The following is a 26,552-nucleotide window of genomic DNA, read 5'->3' on the forward strand; positions in this document are numbered from 1 at the left end:
AATATTTAATTAAAGCTATTTAGGAGTTCCCATTGTGGTGTGGCGGAAACGAATCCGACTAGGAACCATGAGGTTGTGGGTTTGATCCCTGGCCTCACTCAGTGGGTTAAGGATTCAACATTGCTGTGGTGTAGGTCACAGAGGCGGCTCAGATCTGGTGTTGCTGTGGCTGTGGTGTAGGCCGGCAGCAACAGTTCCGATTAGACCCCTCACCTGGGAACCTCTGTATGCCAAAGGTGTGGCCCTAAAAAGACCAAAAAAAGAAAAAAAAAAAGCTATTTAAAACATTTATGCAAAAGGGAGTTCCCATTGTGGCTCAGCAGTAATGAACCTGACTAGGATCCATGAGGATTCAAGTTCAATCCCCGGCCTCGCTCAGTGGGTTAAGGATTTGGCATTGCCGTGAGCCAAGGCGTAGGTCACAGACACAGCTTGGATCCTATGTTGCTGTGACTGTGACAGAGACCAGCAGCTGCAGCCCCAATTTCACCCCTAGCCTAGGAACTTCCATATGCCACCAGTGTGGCCCTAAAAAAGAAAAAAAAAAAAAATATGGAAAAGATCGATGATAAAATGTTAGAACTAAAAACTTGTACAAAACCAGCAAAAGGAGAGAGAATTAAAATAAGGAAAAATAAATATTATTCATTATAGCTTATTATCCAATCAAAAACAAAACTGATATGCCATTTATTTCAGTTAACAAAACTATAAGCCAGAGTAAAAGCATATCACTGCCTGCCACCAACAGATGGCAACAGCAGACACCTGTACATAGTCACTGTGTACTTTCAACAAATGGACTTTAACAACAATGTTTAAGAATCAAACCTGTTTGTAAACAGAGAAATTTCTAAATAGTTTTTACTCAGATTTTACTTAATAAGTGGTCACTTGAGAGGGTGAGTTTACAAAGTTGGGAAGGTAGAGAGTAATTTTTTTCCTTAGCATTATTAGAATTCAGAGAAATGTAAATTAAACCAACTGTAATTTACTACTATATAGTCACCAAGCAAAATAAGTAAAAACAATCAAAATCCAATTAGGTGGGCCCGTGGAGAAATAGGTCTATGGATTTATTGCTAGAAACACTTCATATTGGTCCAATTCCTTTGCAAAGTAATCTGGCAGTTCATAGCTAAAATCATGAAGATAAAAAATTCTTTCTATTCTTTAATTCTGTAATTCTGAAATTTATTCCAAAAAGGAAAATAAAAACTATTGTACAAATACATTTATTGCATGCTATTCATAAGGCTAATTTAAAATAACCCAAATACCAAACAATATAAGGTTAACTACAAAGATTATAGCATATTAATATACTTAGAAATATGTAGGTATCAAATTTTACCAATATGTAGATCATATTTAATACATGGAAACATTTACATGCTGAGTAAAACTATGAAAAGTATGCTGCAAAAAAGATGTGAGGGGCATATGGAAGGAAACAGTTTCCAGTTTAGAAATTGTTTATTCAGTTAAATAAATAAATATTTAAACTCCGGTTTTAAATAAAAACTTCAAAACATAAAAATAAAAGTAATTTTGTTTCTATGTTATTAATTTATACTAATAATGCACATTGGGTACATAGGCTGGTTGGCTTACACAGAACTAACAACCATGTATAACTTTGTTTCTATAGAAAAAAATGCTTTCTGAATCTGAAACTAAACTAAAAAGTAGTCTCTTCGAACACAACCACTCATAAATTCAGAAGAGTCTACTTTGATATTTGAAAAGGAAGAGGTGACCACATTGGGGATTCAGGTATGTTTCTGATGCACCAAGAATACAGAATCAATGAAACAAAAAGCATTTTTATCCACCCTTCCCTAAGCAGTGTTCATATTCATGAAGAACCACATCCTTTTAGCACTTCAATTTGCCTTTCCTTCTGTTTTTTCTTTCAAATTTCCCCTTTGCCAAAATTCTTTTTCTTTCCCATACCAACAGAAAAAAAGATGAAATCATTACAACTACTTTTAAAATCTTAAACAACATCTGAAAAAGTGACTTGTTACTTATCAAATAGTATAGCCATTTGAGAGCAATGACTATATTTTATACGAAAATACTGAAGCTGGGCACTTAAAAGATACCATTTCACAATAAAAAAAAAACAGTAAAATGAATAATCATACCATCAAACTGGTCTTCACCTTCAGTCATCAGTTCATCATCAGAGCAAATACTGAGAACATTTACCAACATTTCCGTCACTATTAAAAAAAAAAAAAGTTACACATTAGCTGATCATATTCAACTGCCTATATGTATACAGGGCAAGTATTCATATAAATGGTCAGAAGATTTTTAACCCAAGAACACTAACACATTCTGGTGGCAGAAATGATGTAATTAAAAGCTAAAAAGGCTTTCAAAATGCAAGAAATTCAATGGCTAACAAGCCTGAGAAAGATTATTTATTGAGTAAGTTTTTAATCTCTTGGGGGGGGCAGCACCATAGGGATGAGAACGGGGATGAATAAAATCTAAATACATACATTTAAATTCTTCATTTATGAATATAGCATCAAGGAGTAGGAATAAATTGTGGCACAGTTCCACTGTTTCAAAAATTTCTAAGATTCAACCTTTTAAAAACTACCTCCAAGAGTTCCTGTCATGGCTCAATAGGAATATGACTAGTAGCCATGAGGACATGGATTCAATCCCTGGCCTCGCTCAGTGGGTTAAGGATCCAGTGTTGCCCTGAGCTGTGGTGTAGGTCGCAGATGCAGCTCAGACCCCACATTGCTGAGGCTGTGGCACAGGCTGGCAGCTGTAGCTCTGATTCAGCCCCTAGCCTGGGAACTTCCATACGCCATGGGTAAGAGCACTAAAAAGACCAAAATAAAAAATAAATTAAAAAAATAAAAATAAAAATAAAAACTAGCTCCAGCAATCCAAGATTAATGACTAACAACCAGAATCAATGGTTCTTTCTTAGGCTTAACTCTCCTTCACCATTCTATGTATTTTTTGCCTTCTCTGTTCCAACTTGGTTTCCAAGATTCTACTCCTCTGGTATTTCTACCTTTTAAACTATTTTCCCCCAAACTTGGATATTCTCAAGATTCTTTCTGCAGCCTGTTCTTTTTTTTTTTTTTTTTTTTAATGGCTTCACCTGCAGCACATGGAAGTTCCCAGGCTAGAGGTCAAATTGGAGCTGCAGCTGCAGGCCTATGCCACAGCCACAGCAACACTGGATCTAAGCTGCGTCTGTGACCTATGCTGCAACTTGCAGCAATGCCAGATTCTTAACCCACTGAGCAAGGACAGGGATCAAACCCGCATCCTCGCGGACAATATGTCAGGTTCTTAACCCCCTGAGCCACAATGGAACTCTAGTCCTGTTCTTTTTATATGTTCAGTCTCTTGGTGATTATATCCATTACTTTACAGTTTCAAGTATCATCATTTGTTTCCCCAATATCAAAATTATTTTTAATTATATTTTAAAATTGTACTTTCATGTATTTTACATTTATGGCAGCCTTCATTTTAAAAAGGCTCTTTTAGGAGTTCCTGTTGTGGTGCAGTGGTTAATGAATCTGACTAGGAACCATGAGGTTTTGGGTTCGGTCCCTGCCCTTGCTCAGTGGGTTAAGGATCTGGTATTACCGTGAGCTGTGGTGTAGGTTGCAGACGCAGCTCAGATCTGGCGTTGCTGTGGCTCTGGCGTAGGCTGGTGGCTACAGCTCCGATTCGACCCCTAGCCTGGGAACCTCCATATGCCGTGGGAGTGGCCCCAGAAAAGACAAAAAAAAAAAAAGACAATAAATAAATAAATAAATAAATAAATAAAATAAAAAGGCTCTTTTAAAAGATATCATCACATTCTAGTGTTCAAGTATCACTTTTTGAAGAGGATTCCAAAGTTTTTATCACCAGTCTTGACTTCTACTTCAATGCATTTCCTTGCCAGTTTTATTGTTGACTGCCTTAGACTATTTGTATTTTGTCTGTTTCCCCTACTAAAATAAAAGATGCATGAATGGAGGATACTATTCTGTTTACTACTGTATCCCCATAGCCTAGTACCATACCAGGCACATGAGAAGTATCCAATAAATATCTCACAGGAGTTCCTACTGAAGCTCAGCAGGTTAAGAACCTGACTAATAGCCATGAGATTGGGGCTCAGATCCTCTTTGCTGTGGCTGTGGTATAGTCCAGCAGCTCAGCTCTGATTCGCCCCCCTAGCCTGGGAACTTCCATATGTTGCAGGTGTGGCCCTAAAAAGCAATAAATAAATAAATAAGTAGCTCACAAGTGAGTAAATTAAAAAAGAAAGGTATAAGCAAATTTCAATTAATAAATTAAAATTCCTACTGAATATTAGCCCCTAGATACCCTGATGTCACCTAGAAATGAACACATCCAAAAGAAAACTCAATGCCGACCCTATTATATCTCCTGTAAATATATTAATAGCACACCACATGCCAGGCACTGAGCTAAAGCTCCGGGCTTCAGACATAAAAGTTCCAGTCTCTACCCTCCAAAAGCTTACTAACTACTATATACATATAATATCACAAAAAACGTGATGAGCACTATGCTTGTGCATGTAGAGTTATGCACAAGACTTATTAAGAAAGGAAGGCTTTTAATAGAGGAATCATGAAGTAGAAACTTGCCAGGTGGAGAGAGCAGATAAGGAACTCTAAACAGAAGTTGAAAAAAGTATGAAGTAGTCATATATGGATCAGTGGAACAGAATTGAGAGTCCAGAAATAAAACCTCATACTTAAGGTCAACTGATTTTCACCCAGGGTGCCAAAACAATTCAGTGGAGAGAGAACAGTCTTTTCAACAAATGGTGCTGGAACAACTGGATATCCACATACAAAAGAATGAGGTTGGACTCCTCACTTCACAACACACACACACACTCTCACACATACAAATTAAGTCCAAAAGAATCAAAGACCTAAACGTTAAGAGCTAAAACTATAAATTTTAGACGAAAACATAGGAGTAAATCTCCATAAGGTTGGCAAAGGTCTCTTAAACACAACGCTAAAGCACAAGAACAAAAGAAAAAATAAATAGGATTTTATCAAAATTAACTCTTGGAGTTCCTAGGTGGCACAGTGGGTTATGGATCCAGTGTTATCGCTGCTTCAGCTAGGGTTGCAGCTATGGCATGGGTTCAATCCCTGGCCCCAGAACTCCTATATGCCATGGGTGTGGCCAAAAATTTAAAACAAAATTCTTGTGCTTCAAAGACCACCACTAATAAAGTGAAAAGACAACCCACAGAACAGGAGAAAATATGTGCAAATCATATATTTGAAAAGGGATTTGCTTCTAGACTATATAGAGAACTCTTACAACTCAATAGTAAAAAGACAAATATTTCATTTAAAAATGAATGTGGCTCAACGTTATGGCTTAGTGGTAACGAACCTGACTAGTAACCCATGAGGACTTGAGTTCAATCCCTGGCCTCACTCAGTGGGTTAAGGATTCAGCTTTGCCATAAGCTGTGGCATAGGTCGCAGACATGGCTTTTGCTGTGGCTATGACATGGACCAGCAGCTGTGGCTCCAATTTGACCCCTAACCTGGGAACTTCCATGTGCCACAGGAGCAGCCCTAAAAAAAAAAGCCAAAAAAAAAGAAGATATGCAAATGACACCTAAGTACATAGAAATATACTCAACATAATTTATGAAAATGAGGTACAACTTCACACCCAATATGAGGCCTATAATAAAAAAAGATACACAATAACCAATGTTTGCAAGGATACAGAAAAACTGGAAACATTATACACTGCTGGTAGGATTGTAAAATGGTATAGCTGCTTTGAATAATGGTTTGGTAGATACTTGAAAGGTTAAACATAGAGCTATCACATGACCCAGCAGTGCTACTCCCAGTACATACCTAAGAAAAAGGAAGCTATACTATTGTACAGGAATGGCCTCTACACCATCATTCACAGTAGTCAAAAAGTGGAAACAACCAAATGTCCATCAGCTGATGAATGGATAAACAAAAGTGGTATATCCATACAACAGAACACTATTAGGTCATAAAAAGGAATAAAGTACTAATTCATGCTACAACATAAACCTTGAAACATTATGGAAAGAAGCCAGTCACAAAAGACTACATACTGCATGGTTCCATTTATATGAAATATCCAGAATAGGCAAACCTATGAAAATGGTAAGTAGATTAGTGGTTGCATGCAGCTGGAAAGATGTGGGGGGAACTGGACACAAAGTTTCTTTGAGAGGATGGTGAAAATGTTTCAAAACTGATTGTGTGGACACAAAGTTTCTTTGGGAGGATGGTGAAAATGTTTCAAAACTGATTGTGTGGCAGAGTTTCCGCTGTGGCACAATGGGTTAAGACTTTGACTGCAGCAGTTCAGGTCACTGCAGAGCTGTGGGTCTGATCCCTGGCCAGGTGCAGCCGGTTAAAGGATCCTGCATTGCTGCAACTGCAGTGTAGGTCAGAGCTGTGGCTCAGATTTAATCTCTGACTAGGCAACTTCCACCATTAAAAAAAAAAAAAAAAAAACTGACTGTAGTGATAGATGCACAACTCTGAATATATGAAAAACTACTGAATTATACAATGGAAATAGGTTAATTGTATGGTATTTGAATTATACTTTAATAAAGCTGTTGTAAAAAAATAAAGAAAAAGGGGGTTCCCATTGTGGCTTAGCAGTAACTTATCTGACTAGGATCCATGAGGAAGCAGGTTCAATCCCTGGCCCTGTTCAGTGGGTTAAGGATCTGGCATTGCCATGAGCTGTGGTGTAGGTTGAAGTGTAGACGCGGCTCGGATCCCAAGTTGCTGTGGCTGTGGTGTAGGCTGGCAGCTGCAGCTCCAATTAGACCTGAGCCTGGGAATGTCCATATGCCATAGGGGTGGCCCTAAAAAGACAAAAAATAAAATAAAAATTAAAAAAAATTAAGGAGTTCCCATCGTGGTGCACTGGAAACAAATCTGACTAGGAACCATGATGCTGCAGGTTTGATCCCTGGCCTCATTCAGTGGGTTGAGGATCCCGCATTGCCGTGAGCTATGGTTTAGGCTGCAGACACGGCTTGGATCTGGCATTGCTGTGGCTGTGGCATAGGTTGGCAGCTACAGCTGCGATTAGACCTCTAGCCTGGGAACCTCCATGAGCCATGGGTGCAGCCCTAAAAAGACAAAAATAAATTAATTAATTTTAAAAAATAAAGATAAAGTATGAAGGCATGGATTTTTTTTTTTTTCTTTTCGGCTGTGCCCTCAGTATGTGGAAATTCCAAGTCTAGGGATTGTACCTGCACCATGGCAGCAAGCCAAGCTGCTACAGTGACAATGCTGGATCCTTAATCCACTGTGCCACAAGAGAACTCAAGAGCATATATAGTACATTCGGGAGACTGGCTGTACTGTTTCACGGCTGGAACATAAAGAATATGAAAGAGAAAGACAAAAAACAAGGCTAAAGAAAGTAGAGAGGGTCCAAAAACCTCATGTGACAGGTTAAGGTTTATCTTGAAAGCTACCAGAATCACTAATGGATACTAAGCAGTAGCTTTTAAGTGTGTATTGTACTTGCTTAGCTGTGAATGAAAGGCAAGAGAATCATGAAAGATATCATACGGGGAAAATGTTATTTTTTATTTAAAGATAAGGTGGGAGTTCCCTGGGGGCTCAGCATTGTCCCTGCTGTGGCTCCAGTCCCTGCTATGGTATGTGTTCAATCCCTGGCCTGGGAACTTCCATATTCCATGGGTACAGCCAAAAATTTAAAAATAAAACAAAAATAAAGACCAGGTATTGTAAATAAATAATTTACAAGAGCTTAGTAGAGAGAGCTTGAAGATAGAGAGGACCTAACTAATGAAGTAAGTTTCCTGAAAGAGCAAGAGTAATGGACTCTAAGGACAAATTAGAAAGACTAGTCCTGGATAAAGGAGTCACACCTTTGACAGGTTAAGAAGTCATGATGTGTATAGTTTATAAAGCAGGGGAACAGTAAGCAGAGAAAGTTCCCATTGTGGTATGTGTTTGCTATGAGAATAAGGGAAGTGACTAGAAAAAGAAAAAGTCTAAAGAAAAAAAGATGAAAATTTTAGAATATATCCTAAGGGAAATGAGGAAGCAGACTAGGGACATAAAGGATGTCTGGATACTACTGAGAGCCTAGCAATGCCAGAAATCAAAGGGTGGTACTAAACCATAAGGCTGTATAAATATCTCGACCAGTACTCTACATCCTGACTAGGGCTAAGACTTATAGGACAAAGTAGAGAAACAAGAGAGACAGGAGTTTGGTACTAAGAAGAAAGAGAAGGAAGGTGGGATCTGACTAATAAGAAAATGACAGTTCCCACTGTGGTTCAGTGGTAATGAAACTGACTAGTATCTATGAGGATGCTGGTTCGATCCCTGACCCCACTCAGTGGGTTAAGAATCCTGCATTGCTGTGAGCTGTGGTGTAGGTCACAGACATGGCTTGGATCCAGCGTTGCTGTGGCGTAGGCTGGCAGCTGCAGCTCCAATTTGACCCCGAGCCTGGGAACTTCCACATGCCCTGGGTGCGGCCAAAGAAAGACAAAAAAAAAAACAAACAAAAAAAAACAAAAAACATGGTCAAAGGACCAGCAATCCCAGCAAAGATGACAAGCAGCCTTAATTGAAGTGAGGACTTATTAGAATAACAGGGTTTTTCATCAAAGAGTGTCAATGGCACTATCATTATCAGATTCAAAACATTCAAATCATCATCAACCATTCCCTCCCCTTAAACATGCAATCTTGTTAAGTCCACAGATTCTACTTTTACAGTTCTTGCTCTTCTCCCTTGTTTCCCATTCTTAACGTTTCCAGGGCTTCATTATGTTTCCACTTAACTCCTGATGAAGCTTCAAAACAGGTCTCCCAATCCAGTTTTCCTTCTAGTTTACTTCACCAGAGTAATTTTTCCAAATGACTATCATGGTCATATTCTGTTGCAGTTGCTTCCCACCATTTATCAAAGTTCCAGATTCTCTGTGTACGTGATCAAGATCATGATGTAATCCTGACTTAACTTTTCATTCTTTTTCTACTATTGTATCTTATTTGCTAATCAATCTGAATGCCTCAACATTTGTCAGTGACATTATACTTTCTTCCTTTCAGACTCAGGCTTGGGAAGTTCTCTCACCTAGAATTCTCTTGCCCATAGTGACCAGTACCACTGTACCATTCTTTAAGCTTCAGTTCAAATGCTACTGGAATTCCTCTGATATAATCTCTCCTGTTAATTCCTATAAAATGAAGCTTGTGTTAGAGCACTTACCATATTATAGTTTATCATTATGTATCTTAAGTCCCCTATTAATCAGCCAAAAAAAAAAAAAATCTTATTTTTTTATCTCCTTTTTTGGCCACCCCATGGCATATGGAGTTCCCTGGCCAGGGATCAGATCAAAGCCACAGTTATAACCGATGGCATAGCTACAGCAACACCAGATCATTAATCCACTATGCTGGGCCAAGGACTGAACCTGAGCTCCTGCACTCCACAGACACTGACAATCCCATTACCTCACAGTGAGAACTCTTATATCTTACTTCTATTTTTGTATCCTTATTATCCTGAATAAAACAGATGTTCCCCAAAAAATCTAGTGAATGAATAAATCTTACATGTATGACCTTCCATACTCTCTGAAACAGAGGTTTCTTAAATTGGGGCCCATAAACCTGGGGAGGGGGGGTTTAACCAATCCACTTCAGATCTAGGAGTGTCCTCAAAATGTTATAAATGTATATATAAGTTGTACATATATTTCAAACATGAAATATTCTGGGGCAAAAGTCCATAACTTTCACCAGATCTTCAAAAGAGTTTTGTATTAAGAAATTTATAGGAGTTCCCGTCGTGGCTCAACAGAAACAAATCTATATTTATAGATACAAAAAATAATAAGAGCTGAGATTTGATTCAAAATAACTGAGGTATAGGGTGGTGAGGAGTGGATGCAGATATAAATGACACAATATTGGCCATGTTTTGGTAACTGTCAAAGCTGAGTAATTAGTACATACGAATTCATTATATTATTCACTCTACCTTTGAACACGCTGGAAATTTTACAACATAAATTTGTTTTGTTTTGCTTTGTTTTTTAGGGCTGCACCTGCAGCATGTGGAAGTTCCCAGGCTAGGGGTCAAATCAGAGCTGCAGCTGCCGGCCAATGCCACAGCCACAGTAACGTGCAATCCAAGCCGCATCTGCCACCTACACCATAGCTCACGGCAACACTGGATCCTTAACCCACTGAGCGAGGGTAGGGATCAAACCTGCAACTTCATGGATACTTCATGGATACTAGTCGGGTTCGTTAACACTGAGTCACAACAGGAATGCCAAGATTTTTTAAAAATGAAATTAAAAGCCCCCCAAAGATTAAAAAACACTAATTTCTTCTAACTTTAGGATTAAGCCAGCCTCTAAAGAAGCCTCTAGTTTAGGTTAATTGCTTCCCAGGGACTAGATCAGAATCAAACTAGCCTTTCCGATGTGGAACCAAATGAAGTGTCATCTGCTATTTTTTACAGGAAAAAAAAATTTTCATTAGAATGAAGTACCAGTTAGGCGACTGAAACAGCTAACATGTATTAAAATGGAAAATATGCAAAGAATTTGAGAAGATTTTTTTACTGTGCTCAACACTGGTTAGGATTCTATTTGTGTATAAAATGTTCAAATCTGAGCTACCCATTTTTAGACAGATATGAATAACTTAGAGAAGATCCACAGAAAAACAAAAATGGTCAAAAGGTTTAATTCCGCACAATAGCTAAGATGATTTAGAGTGTCAAAAAAAGAACAAAATATCACTTAGTAGCAGACTTCAAATGTAGGATCACTAAAAGAAACCCACAGTTCTTCACTTATAAGAGATCCACAGAAACCAGATTAAATTTTCTCATCTCTCAAAAAGAGTTAGACTACATGACTATTAAATTCACCATGAGGTCAAAAATTCTATGCTGTTCTGGTTTTTGACAGGTGTATTAGTTGAGAAAACCCAGTATCTTCAATTTCTTTCCTTGATTAAATACTCATAGCATAAACATTTAGATTAGATATAAAGAAATATTTCGTTTTTGTGGAGGCATCAGAAAATCAAATCAGAAATATCCATTTTATTCCTATCTTATCCTTCCTGCTTTTTCCATCCTTCATTCCACTCATTAAAATAGGAGCTGGCCTCTCTTGGAGGCAGGCGAATGAGCTAAATGAATTCTTAAATTCTCTTTAGCCTGATGATGCTATGATTGAACTATTTCTCATATACCAAAGATAGAAGGTTATAAGTGTAATGCATCCCTTGCACCTAAGCCCTTTACTGGCCCCCTTCTCAAATGCTAAAGTGAGTAATTCTATCTCCATGTTAACTTAATGTTGACCTACCGAGTAAGTGACAAAGACCAAAAGCAAAAAACCTGTTTAAGATGCACAGTTTAAGTATTAACTCTGAATTTCAGAACCAAAAATTGCCTTGGCAGAGTAGCATGTCTCAAACAGAAAGGAACGTTTTGTAACACAGAAGAGGTGAGAAAAAATAGACAGGGATATAGAACAAAATGTTTTATGATCATATCTGTACTATCATACTCTTATATTCCACATATGGAAACTTAGGCCTCAGAGGTAAATTAGCACTAAATAGAAGAAGAATAATGTGATGAAATAAGAAGATTTTAAGAACTCTATAGAACTAGAATAAAATACAGAAACAAAATTTCTTAGATAGCATTTATGTTTTTTAAAAAAGCCTATAAGTATATACTATTAGGAATCTCTCTAAATTACCAGAAAAGCATTGCAACTAAAACTGCAAACATATTTTTTATACAGGAGAAGAAATTATTAGGTCAGAACCTGAATTTCTCTTTGTCATTTTTTGAGAATACAAAACTTCCTAAAAAATGATTAGCACTGCCCCAAACGAGGGTTATTAACTTCTCCCATGAATTGCCATGACATCCCCAAAAGGAGTGTTAAAATATGCAAAAGCGAAGCTACCCTCCATTCTTTCATAAAAGATTTAAACTAAGGAAAAAAAAGAAAGAAAACCCAACAGCTGAAGACAACGTCAAGCTATTTATATAAGTTTTCTCCTAGTCCCCCAGACACCCTCACGTGGGGGCTGTAAACAGCTAACTAAAATATCTTTGAGGCTCTCACATCCACACCCACTAACACAAGTAGAGCTGTACCCACAGTGAAACTAGACTTCAGCAAGTAGTATGTGCCTGCAGTAGTAAACTGGAGTAAATGTAACAGTCATAAAACAATTGCTTATTTTTTAAAGTAAAAAAATCATACCTTTTTCTCCAACAAATGGTAAAGACCAGGTGAAGACATCCATAAAATTGGGCAACCAGTAAGGATGTGGAGAACAGTTAAATTGTCGAATATTCATCACATTATTTTCATACTTTAATACAGCAGCTGCAAGGTAAGTTTGAATGTCAATGTAACAATATGTCTTTAGTTCCCAAAGTCTAAAACACATAAAATCTGAGAAATATCCTTTTAAGAGGTTGGGGAATCAAGGGGTAAGAGGAATGAGGGCTAGTACGGGAGGTAGGAACTAATTTTTAGTAGTAACACTGTTTTTAACACACATTTATGTAGGGCATAGTCAGATCTTCACTTATTATTAATGACATTTCCAGAGTCTTTCTAGGATGCTTGTTTTACTTTGTAATCCAATGATAAACATGCGCTTTTACTAAATCCAAAATTATGAAAGCTCAATTTTCAGAAGAAACACAGAATGGCAATGAGCAATTTTCTACGTTTAAAAGTTCATACAGGTTGGAATTTAACTTAAGAAATTTAATTTAGTTGTAGACAACTTAAAAAGGACAGCTAAATGGAAATAAAGAAAAAAACAGAAAAGAAGAAAACCAATTTGGAACATTTTATTTATGAATGTATGAAGGTACTTTCATTTCATGTATTATGAGAAATCAAATGAAACTACTAAAAAGAAATATTTTAGTTCATTTAGAAAAAAATTCATTAAAATATAAAAAGAGAAAATATTATAACTAAATAACCCAAAGGTAAATTACTTATCTCAATTTCAGGTATCTTTCTAATGATAATGATTAGTTGATATAAATAATACTTTAAATTAACCTGACAGATTTCATTCATTGGCTATATTATTTCATGGATCACTGGATTAGACGGGCTAGATTCTAATCTAAGCTACAGCATATACTAGCTGTGTAATGGTAAATTAATCTGTTTCTCTTTTATAAAACCTTACTAATATGTTCACCTTGCTTACCCCAGAAGTTTAATGTCAGAGAATGTATTTCACGTGCAAATACATAAAAGTATAAAATGTTTTGTAGATACTATAATAATTATGTGGTTACTTTTTGTTCCATTTTAATGAAAAGCAATGAAATGTAGATGGTAAATTCTAAGATTTGGGATTCTAGCTAATACAGAGTCACAAGTAGTATGACTCCCATGAAATAAAAGTATTTTAAATTAAGCCTCAAGAATTAAAGACTGATACCAAGTTTCCAGTTTAAAAAGATAGAAAGAATTTAGAAAAGTACCTTATAGATGGAATGAAACATTACAAACATATCCCATACCACGTAAGCACCCAAATCATTAACACTATGTACAGACTCAGAACTACCAAGAGACATTTGATTTTGACAAAAGAGTCAATGGTTGCAGTTTCTGAGTACTAGTAAAAGTGATCCCTTAACCTCCTGAGTCCAAGTGACAAAAGACAACCAGTAAGACAGTAATTAACTGAGCACCTAACACTAGCTCCTTTAATACTGACAAGGGGAGGGTATAGGTTGAAAGTTAAATGTGGCAAATCAATTCTGAAAATGGAATCCAAACTTAGATATGTTTCTCTTCAAAAATGAAGCCACACTTCATTAGGTATCTGTAGAGCAGTTTCAAAATTTGTAAACCAAAGTATAAAGGATATCTTAGCAATGGCATAAACCTTATAGAGGCTGCACTGATACTAGTTTCTAAAGATTAGCAACTAGGGTAATGTGAATGGTATAGCTGCTCTGGTAATTAACACAGTACTGAGTTCTTGCAGTATATTCTGTATCAAAGTTATTACACAGCTTGCTAATGTCTGATCTCAGGCAAATGTTTAAATCTTTTTCACCATCACCTCCAATCTTACAAATATTCTTATTCCACTCCTCTTTTGAACTCACACCACGACCCATATTTAGCAGTGACCTCATTATCTCTCTAAAAGTACTTTTAAAAGTCTTTAACCTTCTGTTCTTTCCTCTTGGCACAACCCCTCCAGTCTGACCCTGGAAACTATGGCATAGCCAGCTGAATTCTAGACATGTCAAGACAGAATAGGAGCTGGCTTCTTAATTTCCTCTTCTGAAAATGTGAACTGCATAAACATAACCAACCTCATCTTCAATGTCCTTGGCACACACTTAACTAGATGAAGACCCTTTGGTATTACCTCTCCATAAACTATATTCAAAGTTAAAGGAAACTCAGTTATTATAGACAGATCAAATCTGGAAGGAAGGAGAGGGAACAGAAACCACTAAAACAGAAGGTGAATAAAAAAAGACATAAGAAAGTAGGAAGAAAGAGAAGTAAAAAGAAAAGAGAGGAAAGAATATATCCCTGAAAGGAGGTCAGATTGAATCAATCAAAGGCTCAAGCACAAATCTTTATGGGGCAGTGATAAGACTGTGGAGATAAAAATAAGGAATAAGAAAGGGAGAGAACCTAAATCAGTGAATGTAAAACAAGAAACACAATAAACTAAACAGCTATACCATGCAAATATATGAAATGGTCAAAGCAGCAGCAGCAGCTTTATGCAAATAAGAAAACATTCTCTTTATTATAAGAGGAAAGATTTAAGAAAGGGGAGGTTTGAGAAAATCATGTTTACTTTTGCATGACATAATTAACCCAGAACATTCTTTTACAGGGCAGCTTTTGTGAATGACAAGTTATAGAATGATTACATATGATTTAAGTTTCATATTTTGAATTTTTATTTCCTATTCTCTCCCCTCCCTTATATCTTATACTTTTTTATAATAAGATTTGAATAATTACAGTTTCAAACAATGCCCCTTTTCTAATATATTTTCCAAAAAAGTAAGTCAATTAAAATACTAAGGTGTTTAACAATTTTTTATCAACAACATCTTACCTTTATTATTGTAGACATCTAAGTAATTAGGTGCCGAAAAAATTGTTATTAATGAAGGGAACCCTGTAGTTTGACTTTTTCTGTACATTCTATAGCTGCAAAACAAATAGCTTAATATGCATCGTAAAGCATCAATCATGGTTACTAAGTTTGATTTGTACATAAGGTGTTAATTTGGGTCAGGAAACAGAATTCTTACCCTGCATCTTGAGCTTCATGAGCTCTAATAATCGATAACAAATTATTGTTTTGCAAAAATTCACACACTGCTGGATAGCTGTGGGGGGGGAAAGTAAATTAAGTAAAATAATGAGTTTCTGTATAAAGCATATGCTATTTTAACAACTAAAATGTGATTAAACTTGGATTTTTTCCTTACTTATAAAAATAAGAACATCCTCGAACTGTATTGTGACTAAAATGCTCCTGTGATTTTTCATTTCCAAAATCTTCAGAAGGATCAGACCATAGCAAGTCACACATTGGTCCAAATGCAGGTGGCTCTTTGAATCTATCTAACTGTGAAAGAAAGAAAAGAAATAAAGAACAGAAATAACTTGTCAAAAAGTGAGAATGGGAATGGACATATGAAGGTGGTACCAACTTCGAATACTGTCTATACTACATTGTTCTGAATGGTTAGAAGATATTTCCTTCAAATATCAGTATATTAATTTTTACCATTACCCTAATCTTGGCAGTAAAGAAAGGAAGAGAAGCTTCTACTCTCTACCCAACAAAGTACTACAAATAGGTATCAACTCCTGGAACTAAAATATATACTCACTCTTCTAATATCATCCAGTGTGTGTATTTCTGGTGAAAGTCCACCATGAACACAAAGAAATTGTTGATTTAAAAGTGCAGCAAGAGGGAGGCTATCAAAAGCTTCCATACAAGCTTCATAGACTCTTTCTGAATATTTAATTTTACCTAGAAAAAGAAAACATAGTAATTGAAAATTACATACTTTTATTCTGAAGGTAAATATATATATATATATATATTTGTACATATATACACACATATATGTAAATGACTATTAAAACCAAGGCAAGAAAATTAAAGATATGGGAAAAAGGGAGTTCCCTGGTAGCTCAGCAGGTTAAGGATTCAGCATTGTCACTGCTATAGCTCAAGCCACTGCCATGCTACAAGATTTTTTGGGTTTTTTTTGGTCTTTTTGCCATTTCTAGAGCCGCTCCTGCGGCATATGGTGGTTCCAAGGCTAGGGGTCCAAACAGCTGTAGCTGCCAGCCTACGCCAGAGCCACAGCAATGCGGGATACAAGCCGAGTCTGCAACCTACACCACAGCTAACAGCAATGTCAGATCCTTAACCTACTGAGCAAGGCCAGGGATCAAACCCTCAGCCTCATGGTTCTTAGTTGGATTCGTTAACCACTGAGCCATGACGGGAACTCCCATGCTACAGGTTTGAGCTCTGGCCCAGTAACTTCTGTACACCATGGGCATAGCCAAAAAAAGAAGAAGAAAAAGAAGAAGAATGCTAAAAAAAAAAAAAAAAAAAGATATGAGACAAGTCAAGTGGTGGCCAGGGGTTGAAAGTGGATAAAGGGGAGTCTCCATCATGGCTCAGTGGTAAACAAATCCGACTAGGAACCATAAGGTTTTGGGTTCCATCCCTGGCCTTGCTCAGTGGGTTAAGGATCCGGCATTGCCATGAGCTCTGGTATAGGGCGCAGATGCAGCTCGGACCTGGCATTGCTATGGCTGTGGCTGTGGTGTAGGCTGGCAGCTACAGCTCTGATTCGACCCCTAGCACACAGAACCTCCGTATGCCATGACTGTGGCCCTAGAAAGCAAAAGACAAAAGACAAAAAAGGAAAGTGGATAAAAGGTTGGGTATAAAAAGGCAGCAAAGGACTTCCCATCATGGCTCAGGGGTAATAAACCTGACTAACATCCACGAAGACCCCGGTTCGATCCCTGATCTTGCTCAGTGGGTTAAAGGATCCAGTATTGCCATGAGCTGTGGTGTAGGTCACAGACGTGGCTCAGATACCACAATGTTGCTGTGGCTGTGGCATGAGCCAGCAGCTGAAGCTCTGATTGCACCCCTACCCTCGGAACTTCCATATGCCTTGGGTGCAGCCCTAAAAAGCAAAAAAAAAAAAAAAAAAAAAAAGGCTGCAAGGAGAAATTTATGAGATGATAAAACTTTTGTAGCATGACTCTGGTGGCTGACGGCTCTATGCACTTGTCAAAACTCAGAACTAAACACCACAAAGAGTAAAATATACTGCATAAAAAAATTTTTTTTAAAGGCAAGCATTCTGCTCTGTAAGAATCAATAAAGATAACCAATGTTATTGGTCTTACGAAAAAAAAAATTTGCTCTCTCTAAATTTATTTTGAGTAATGCAGCAGATAGTCATAAAATATTACTAAAAATAAATAAGTCAAATCTCTAAAAATAGCTCAACTCTTTACCCTTACAGGCCAAGTAAAGTCAAATTAGATCTATATTTAAAGGTAAAATAGTTAATATTTAATAGTTAATATTTTATTTTATTCTAAGAGTCAGTGACCACTTTGTTGTTACAAGCAAGACCACTATATCATCACAATAAAACTCACAGTCCATTCAATTAAAAAAAAGAAAAGAGGGACTTCCCGCCATGGTAGTGGGTTAAGAATCTAACTGCAGCAGCTCAGGTCACTGTGGAGATGTGGGTTCAATCCTGGCCCACTGCAGTGTGTTAAAGGATCCAGGTGTTGCTACAGCTTCAGCGTAGTTTGCAGTTATGGCTCAGATTCAACCCCTGGCCCAGGACCTTCCATGTGCCATAGGTGCAGCCAAAATTAAAATTAAAATTAAAAAAAATAGAAAAGAAATATATTACTCATATGTTGGACGAGCAGAGAGTTTCCTTTAGTCTATGATGAACATTTAAAATGAGCAGTGAAGCAAGAAGCCAATATAACACAAGAAAGACTCCACGAAATTAAACTGTCATTTATTTTAAGTAGATATCATACATACTCCTTTGTTTATTTATACCTTTAAATCCCTGGCTATTTTATGGTGGGACTTTGGTGGATGGTTTGTTACTTATCGAAGGGAAAAAAAGAACTCAGTTCCTATTTCCGTTTTCGTTTTTTGGTTTTTTTTTTTTGGCCTTGCCCCCAACATGTAGACCTTCCCAGGCCAGAGAGCAAACCTGAGCCACTGCAGTAACAATGCTGGATCCTTAACCACTAGGCCACCAGGGTAATCTTTATTTCTCTTTTTAACACTATTACATTCAAGTATGAGAAAATCTACATCCAGTAACAAAAGATTATAAACTGGTAGACCATGGACAGACCTGTTTTCCAACAGTGTGGTTTAACAAAAATTTTAATTAGATTACTTTAAGGTCTAGCATGCACTTCCCAGGTCTTAACTTTATTTAGGTTACCCACCTGATTCTTGAAGTTATGAGTTTGCCATCTCTGCAATTATCTATCACTACTATTTTTCTTCCTTTACTGGAAGCCTCTACCAATATGATCTTTATTGAATCAGGCTTTGAGTCAGTAATTCTGAAATTATTTCTAATTTTATTTATTTATTTATTTATTTATTTACTTACTTACTTACTTACTTATTTATTTTCTCTTTTTAGGGCCGCACCTGGGGCCTATGGAAGTTCCCAGGCTAGGGACCGAATCAGAGCTATAGCTGCTTGCCTACACCACAGCAACAGCAATGTGGGATCCAAGCTGTGTCTGTGACCCACACCACAGCTCACGACAACACTGGGTCCTTAACCCACTGAGAGGCCAGGGATCGAACCCATATACTCATGGATGCTAGTCAGGTTTGTTACCACTGAGCCATGACAGGAACTCCTATTTCTAATTTTAAATCTTAATTCTAGGATGTCATAATATAGTCATGGATATTAACAAGTATACAGCTTTGAGGCGTGAAAAAAGGTCAAACACTGCTCTATAGCATATGGTTGCTTAAGGCTATAAGATTACCTCTGCTATAACAATTTCAGAGAGAAATGAGATGAACATTGTAGGTTAAGACCTTTAATTCATTAATGGCACGTTTAAAATAATCTGCAATGATTGACAGGATGAATAGTTTGTTAAGAATTTTCATGGGAATGCCTCAATATTGGGGAGAGAAATCTCCAATTCGGCATTCTGGGGCAGAGGGGGAAATCCTTCCTGTTAGAAAAAGTAATTGTAACATTTAAAACTACATAAAATGAAGTTGTGTTAACAACTCCCCTCTCCAACAACAACAAAAAAAAAAACTATACACAGAACCCAAAATTATTTCCTAAGCACATATGTAAAAAAGTCAAACTTAATAGGAAATACTGAAAGAAAAATATCTGAATAAAATTGAACGCAAGAGAACCCTACACAATCCACTTCAAAGCTTTATGTGACTGGACACAAAATTTGTTCTTACATGTTGCACTGCAAAAAATTCCAACTCTTACTACCCACACCACTCCAAAAGAACACTAAGGAAGTGAAAATATTTCTCATGGCAGTACTCACATTCCTGTTTAAAGGTAAAATATTCAGTAAGGTGTCTGCATTCATGGTTGCCTCTCAGAAGAAATAATGTGCTTGGGTATAGAATCTTCAGGACCCATAAATATAAGACACACTACAAAAGAAAATGTTTCCAGTAAATTAATCTTATATTTTTGTTTAACTGAGCTTTTCTTCTAACCCTATAACCCTTACAATCCATATTACTCTTTATCCTTTTCTCTTTGTCCGTTACTAAAATATAAGCTCCATGAAATCAGACTTTGTCATTACTTTTGATCCTCTACTCTTAGAAAGTACCTAGTAAACAGTAGAAGAGCAATAAATATTTGTTGAATGAATGAGTCAAATAATCTAATTCCTTTAGATTTACAGATTATTTACTGTAAAAATAATTAGCAGATTGGTCTTCTCCTTCCGTACACCAAGAAATAAAACAATAACAATGTCAAAAATAATAGCAGCTAACATCTACTAAGTACTCATAATACATCAAGCACTAAATAATTAATCCCCCTTCTTTACTCCTCAAAAACCCTATTAAGTATGTAATATAGTTTCTATTTTACAAATGAGGAAACTGAAGCAGAGCTTAAGTAACCCCTCTGATAACACAAAACCTATAAGTAATGGAGATAGGATTCTGATCCTCTGATCTTAAGCATTATGCCATGCTGCCTAACGAAGGGAACAGCCATATTTAATATTTTTTTTTGTTTACAAATGTTATCTAATGTAGGTGTTTAATATCTACACTGATTCTGAGAAAGTGCAGTTTTATAACACAAAGAATATTAAAACAGTAGAGCAGTTTTTTCTTTAAATAGAGCTAATTTAAGAAATAGAGTCACATTTTTACTTATTTGGTTAAAAAAAAAAAAGGAAGAGCTGTTTCATACAGAAATAAGCTTAGTTTATATAATCATATGTAAAAAGAAAAAACAAACTTTATTTTACTTATTTATGTTTTGGCCGAACCCGTGGCATGTGGAAGTTCCTGGGCCAGGGATCAAACTCACGCCATAGCAGCAACCTGAGCCACTACAGTGACACTTGCCAGATCCTAAACCTACTGTGCCACAAAGGAACTCCAAAAACTTTATTTTTAAACAAGTTAACTGAAATGTGTAACTATTCACACCTTCATTTTATTCACAAGAAAAAAATTAAATCGGGAAATGCTTACTAAACACCTGTCCTTTTTGCTTATTTTGATTCTTTATTATTTTCCTTTTATAACAACACAGTATATTAAAAGAGTCAACTACAAACCGCTCTAATACAAAGACATACATACCAACATGTTCAATTACCACCTAAGCTTCCTAAATTTTTTAAATTTTATTTTTTTTTGCCAAAACCCCCAAACTTTTTGTTAAGAAGGGCCATTTTCAGGTTTTCTAGAAGGCTTGAGAAAAAACTGAGGGGGCTGATGACAAAACTGAACAGAAGAAAGAAGAATGAAGGATAATAAAATTCCCAAGGGAATTTAGGTGGACAGAGCCCTGAGCTCCCTTCCCTACTAAGGACCTAGCATACCTCAGAAAGGAAGTTAAAAGTACTGGAGAAGAAGATTTAAACAACATTATTCAGCATGGAAATTAGCCAGGTAAGGCTTCAATATCTTGTGAGGAAGGTGGTTAAGAGCACAAGATTAGAGGCAGACTGCCTAGCTCTACCACTTACTAAAAGTATGACCTTGGGCAAGTTATTTAACCTCTCAAAGCCTCAGGCTCCTCTATAAAATGAGTAAAATAACAGTACTTACCTCGTAACATTGTTGTGAAGATTAATCAATGTTAAGTGCTTAGAATATGCTCAAAATACATCATTGCTAACATATCTATTTGTAGAGTTTTACCCAACAATTTCACCCCTAGGAATCTGTCTTTCAGAAAGAGTTAGGCAAGTATATAAAGAAGTATAAATAACACAGCTCAATGAAGCATCATTCGTAATGGCAAAAAACTGGGAACATCTTAAATGTATGACAATAAGGGATTGATTTAATTAAGTGTGACTTGTTTAGTTAATGCAGTTATTTAAAATTATGCTGTAAATTTACCATTATTGACCAGTAATGACATCAGAGCATAGAGATTTATGAAAAAAGCAAGTTGCAGAACATTATAATATGATCCCATTTCATTTAAAAAGAGGAGAGAGAAAGATACATACATTAGGAAATAGAAAGTGCTCGATAATTATATCTTACTTTAACTTATATCATTACAAAAGCAAAAGGAGCAAAAAGAACCACCTACTTTTAAGTGATAATAAACAGGTCCTTTTAATGCCTCTCAAGTTTTTTAAAACAAATGAATAATTTCAGAATACATAGAGATTATGATATACTTGGGTCTTAATAACTTCAGAAGGAGGGATAGAAGCAATAAAAAGCATTATGTTTTATTTCATCAGACTTTTAAGCTTTTTTACATGGGTGAATGCCTTTAGGGGCAAGAAAGAGAAATTGGCACTAGCTCCTTAAGGACACTAGGTAACAGGGCAACAAAGACCTTCTCAGTTTGCTTATAATTTCTTCCAATGGGAAAAACAGCAATTAACATTACATTAAGAGTAATACAAAGAAAATTAAAAGAATAGTTTAAAAGACAGAAGAGGAACAATAGCTTTACCTAAAAACTTCAGACTATAAAGAGGTATTAAAAAGAACCCAATACAGCTAATTTAAGGAAGTTATTTTATTAAGAATTAATGTAAATCATCTATGATAACACTTAAAAGCAAATCAAATGACAGTATATGATTATTACCTCTATACTAAAATAACCTCTGTCCACATAATCACCAAGAAAAAGGTATCGTGTATTAGCAGGTGATCCTCCTACTTCAAAAAGTTTCATCAGATCAAAAAATTGGCCATGGATGTCACCACACACTGAAACAAGAAGATTATCAGATATGAAAAAAAACTCTGAAATAACAAATTTTACTTAAATTCTAACTTGTTTTACATAAGAGATCGTATAAAAGTCTATCCAGAAAGGTCTAAGAAGGAAGTAATCTATGAAGAGTCATAATAGGGATGATGTATACCCAAGTGTCCACGGGCTCCAGATCTAGAACAAGATATAACAAAAGTAATGAAATTTGTAGTCAGTGACCAAATTTTCATCTAAATTTATAAAGCTCCTCTTTTGGAAGCCAAGCATGAGTGTCTTAGGATGACAAAATTATAATGGTGGCAATAAAATCTCCATTCTAACTCAATATTTTCTGTTGACTTCTAAATGATCATTTTTGATATCTGTTATGGCATTGAGGTAGTTGCCCCTAATGACTGAAAGCAAAGTTACTAAGTATTTCCTTGAATCAAATTCAATTATGGCCAACACAACTGATGAAACCTTCACAAAAGCATATTAAGCTGACTTCTGCATTGTTTAGGATTATTCAAGATCATGTTTATTCATTGAAAACAGGCAAAAACTTTTAAAAGTTACAGAAACAATTTGCAAATTCGAGATAATGTCCATGTAATACTAATTTAGTATACAATATGAATGAAGAGGAAACAGCTTTATATTTATATACACATAAGTGTACCTGTAATTGGAGCCTCTACTTCTATCATGGTTTTCTCTCTCCGAAGAATGGCAGCACCCTCATTGATAATTCTAAGTGCAATTTCTTCATCCACCCGACCTTCTTTTACTAAGTGGTTCTTCAGAACATCAACCCTGGGTATCCCATCCATGTCAAATACTTCTTCAGATGTCAAACGATGTGTTGGGGGGAAAGGGACCGCTGCAATTTTTTAATTAATAAAAAAAATCACTATTAATATGTTAACATAAAAACTAACCAACGGCTTGAGGTAAATAAGAGTAAAAACTGAAAAGCTCAAGTTTTTTATTCTTTTTATTTATTTATTTTGTCTTTTTGCCATTTCTTGGGCCACTCCTGTGGCATTGGAGGTTCCTGGGCTAGGGGTCCAATCGGAGCTGCAGCCACCAGCCTACGCCAGAGCCACAGCAACGTGGGATCTAAGGCGCATCTGCAACCTACACCACAGCTCACGGCAACGCCAGATTCTTACCCCACTGAGCAAGGCCAGGGATCAAACCTGCAACCTCATGGTTCCTAGTCGGATTTGTTAACCACTGAGCCATGACGAGAACGCCTTGATTCTTTTTTTTTTTTTAAATGATTTTTATTTTTTCCATCATAGCTGGTTTACAACGTTCTGTCAATTTTCTACTGTACAGCAAGGTGATCCAGTCACACATACATATATACAGTCTTTTTCATACATTATCATGTTCCATTATAAGTGACTAGATATAGTTCCCAGTGCTATACAGCAGGATCTCATTGCTTATCCATTTCCAAAGGCAATAGTTTGCATCTATTAACCCCAATTGGTTCTTCATTTAGTGGATAGAGGTATTAAAGTTTTAAACTTTAAGAAGAGCAATCAAATTATATTTCTTTTAATAATCTGCATATAATATAGATTATATATTAATCTACTAAGCTGTTTGATTACAGCACTTTTTGAATACACATAAAGAATTGTTAGAAAAATGAATTTTCTCACAAAATTAAAAGTTCTCTCAGCACAATCAAGGCAAAATTTTTTCTTTAAGCCAAAACATTTTTTGGCAGAACTCTCAAAACATATTACACACCCTTCTTCTTAAATGAGGTACAGTAAATATAACTTAATACCTACCACATAAGCCTGAATAGAAAGAAATCCCCAATACAGAGTGATCCTCCAGCTTTCTAATAAAAATATATAAAACAATGCCTATGGCCAACTTAAATAGAAATTTCTAGGGATATAGATAAAACAGCCAAATGCTTACTTATGGAATTTAAATTAATTCTGATGCACATATAGATTTAAAATAACACTAGTAAATGATGTCAGTTTTGAAATACCACTTTTTTCCTAAGTTCATGTTTCACAAGACATTTTCATTCAAAACCTTTACACACATTTTTGTCCTGAGTGTATTCTCTATCACTGGATTCCCTTTTTGAGTCATCTTACACATTTTTCAAAAGTAAATCATCCTCACTTCCATTTAAGCTGTTTAAGATACAGCACTTTTTGGATAGACATAAAATGCTATCATTGCAAATTTATCACAAGCCACAGTTTCCATTTGTCTAACTTCTGAAATAGTTGGCCTTTTGACCACTGTAACATACATTTATGATTTCCACAAGTAATCCCACCAACCATATTGTTTAAAACTGGTATTTGGTAAATGGAATGGAAAACAGGAAGGTCCATTTTCAATATATCTACCACAATTCTGATGTCACACGGCCAGGAAAAACTACTATACAGCTGTTAAAATTTTTTATTCCTTTTTTATGGAATCCAACAAATTACCTCTTTATGCATCCAAAATCAGCTTGGACTGAAGCAGTTTTAAGCCGTTTACCAAATAGAACTTTTGTTTTTCAAAATAAAGAGAGAAATTTATACTAAGAATCTAGTCTACATATAGACTCAAATGTAAGGCAGCTCTCTCTTTTCTGGAAAAAAAAAAAAAAAAAAATTTATGGCCGCACCTGCGGCATATAGAAGTTCCCAGGTCAGGAAATGAATCCAAGCCTCAACTACGACCTTCGTTGCAGCTGCAGAAATGCCGGATCTTTAACCCACTGTACTGGGCCGGGAATCCAACCTGCACCTCCGCAGCAACCCAAGCCAATGCAGTTGGATTCTTAACCCAACATGCCACAGCAGGAACTCTCTGAAATAACATGTTTAAAGAAAAAAATCACTTTATATTTGGGCATATAGTACATAGTATTTTCTTGATGTTTCAAGGCCATCACTGTGATTATCAATTATTATAACCAAATACTGGAAAAGTATGGGACCAACAGCTTCTTCACAGTTCAACTTAAAAACTAAAAACTGGGGGCTGGGATAGAATTCTATCAATTACCTAAGAAAGAATAATTTAAAAAAACAAACATGTTCTCATAGTAGGAAAAACATTAGGAAGAACTCAATCCTTTAGTAGTGAGATAAGAACTGAAGCAGAGGGATTCAACCATTTGTAAAAGACTTTGAAATCATCAAGCCCTCTTGCTTTCATCTTTGATACTTTAGTAAAACAAAACTTGAACTTGTTTTTCCCCCATCAGAACATATATATTCCTATTAGTTTTTCCTGCATCTAGAAAGACACTAAAATAATTTTGTTCCTCCAAATACAGTATGTCTAGATTCCAATAAAATAAAAACCTCTGTTAATAGTTTTCTCCAACCAAAGATTAAACAAACCATTACACTATATACTATAACCAAATTTGCCCCATCAGTAAACCAACTGTTTTAAAACTGCAGAATTTAATAATTGATTACTAAATAAAAATTACTGATGGGACTTTGTAAATATAAAAAGTTTAAATATTTTTTAAATACAAATTTCTGAGATCAAAATGGGATCTATATTTTTCTCATCAGGCCAAGAGGATTTTTCGTCTACTAAGGAAAAGAGATACTGTTTAAGACAATGCGTTCCAGATTATTTATACTTCCTAATAATCAACAACATAATTCTAAATGGCTGAGTTTTGTTCAAAATAACAACTTCCTAAAAACCCATCTGGGAGACCTCCTCCTCCTCCCTCAGCTCAGCCAGTCACCTGCAGTACTGCATGTTTTCATGCACATTGTGAATGCCCACCACAAGCCACAGTGAGATATTGCCCTTTCCCCCTTTAACCAAGAGCCAGAATGTCCTTATTCACCTGGGAAAAAGGCATAAACTGCCTTCAGATTTATCCTTTCTACTTCTTT

General features: G+C 36.0%; 1 protein-coding gene across 8 annotated transcripts in view; it reads right to left on the reverse strand.

Moving 5' to 3' along the window:
* PPP3CB (protein phosphatase 3 catalytic subunit beta) overlaps positions 1 to 26,552 on the reverse strand; it is a 54,512-nt gene that overhangs the window by 14,854 nt on the left and 13,106 nt on the right. For 7 of the 8 annotated variants that reach the window (XM_047759913.1, XM_047759916.1, XM_047759912.1 and 4 more), the window contains exons 2-10: positions 23,327 to 23,527; positions 22,534 to 22,658; positions 19,760 to 19,871; positions 16,018 to 16,163; positions 15,610 to 15,749; positions 15,430 to 15,507; positions 15,231 to 15,325; positions 12,359 to 12,484; positions 2,151 to 2,228 (exon numbers count right to left, since the gene is read on the reverse strand). In XM_047759913.1, coding sequence (XP_047615869.1) covers positions 2,151 to 2,228; positions 12,359 to 12,484; positions 15,231 to 15,325; positions 15,430 to 15,507; positions 15,610 to 15,749; positions 16,018 to 16,163; positions 19,760 to 19,871; positions 22,534 to 22,658; positions 23,327 to 23,527 — 1,101 coding nt within the window. Of the gene's footprint in view, positions 1 to 2,150; positions 2,229 to 12,358; positions 12,485 to 15,230; positions 15,326 to 15,429; positions 15,508 to 15,609; positions 15,750 to 16,017; positions 16,164 to 19,759; positions 19,872 to 22,533; positions 22,659 to 23,326; positions 23,528 to 25,309; positions 25,417 to 26,552 lie in introns of those variants that run through there. The other variant, XM_047759918.1, reaches the window with a different exon arrangement.

This window comes from Phacochoerus africanus, chromosome 15 (assembly GCF_016906955.1).
Source record: "Phacochoerus africanus isolate WHEZ1 chromosome 15, ROS_Pafr_v1, whole genome shotgun sequence".
NCBI classification, from domain to species: Eukaryota; Metazoa; Chordata; class Mammalia; order Artiodactyla; family Suidae; genus Phacochoerus; species Phacochoerus africanus.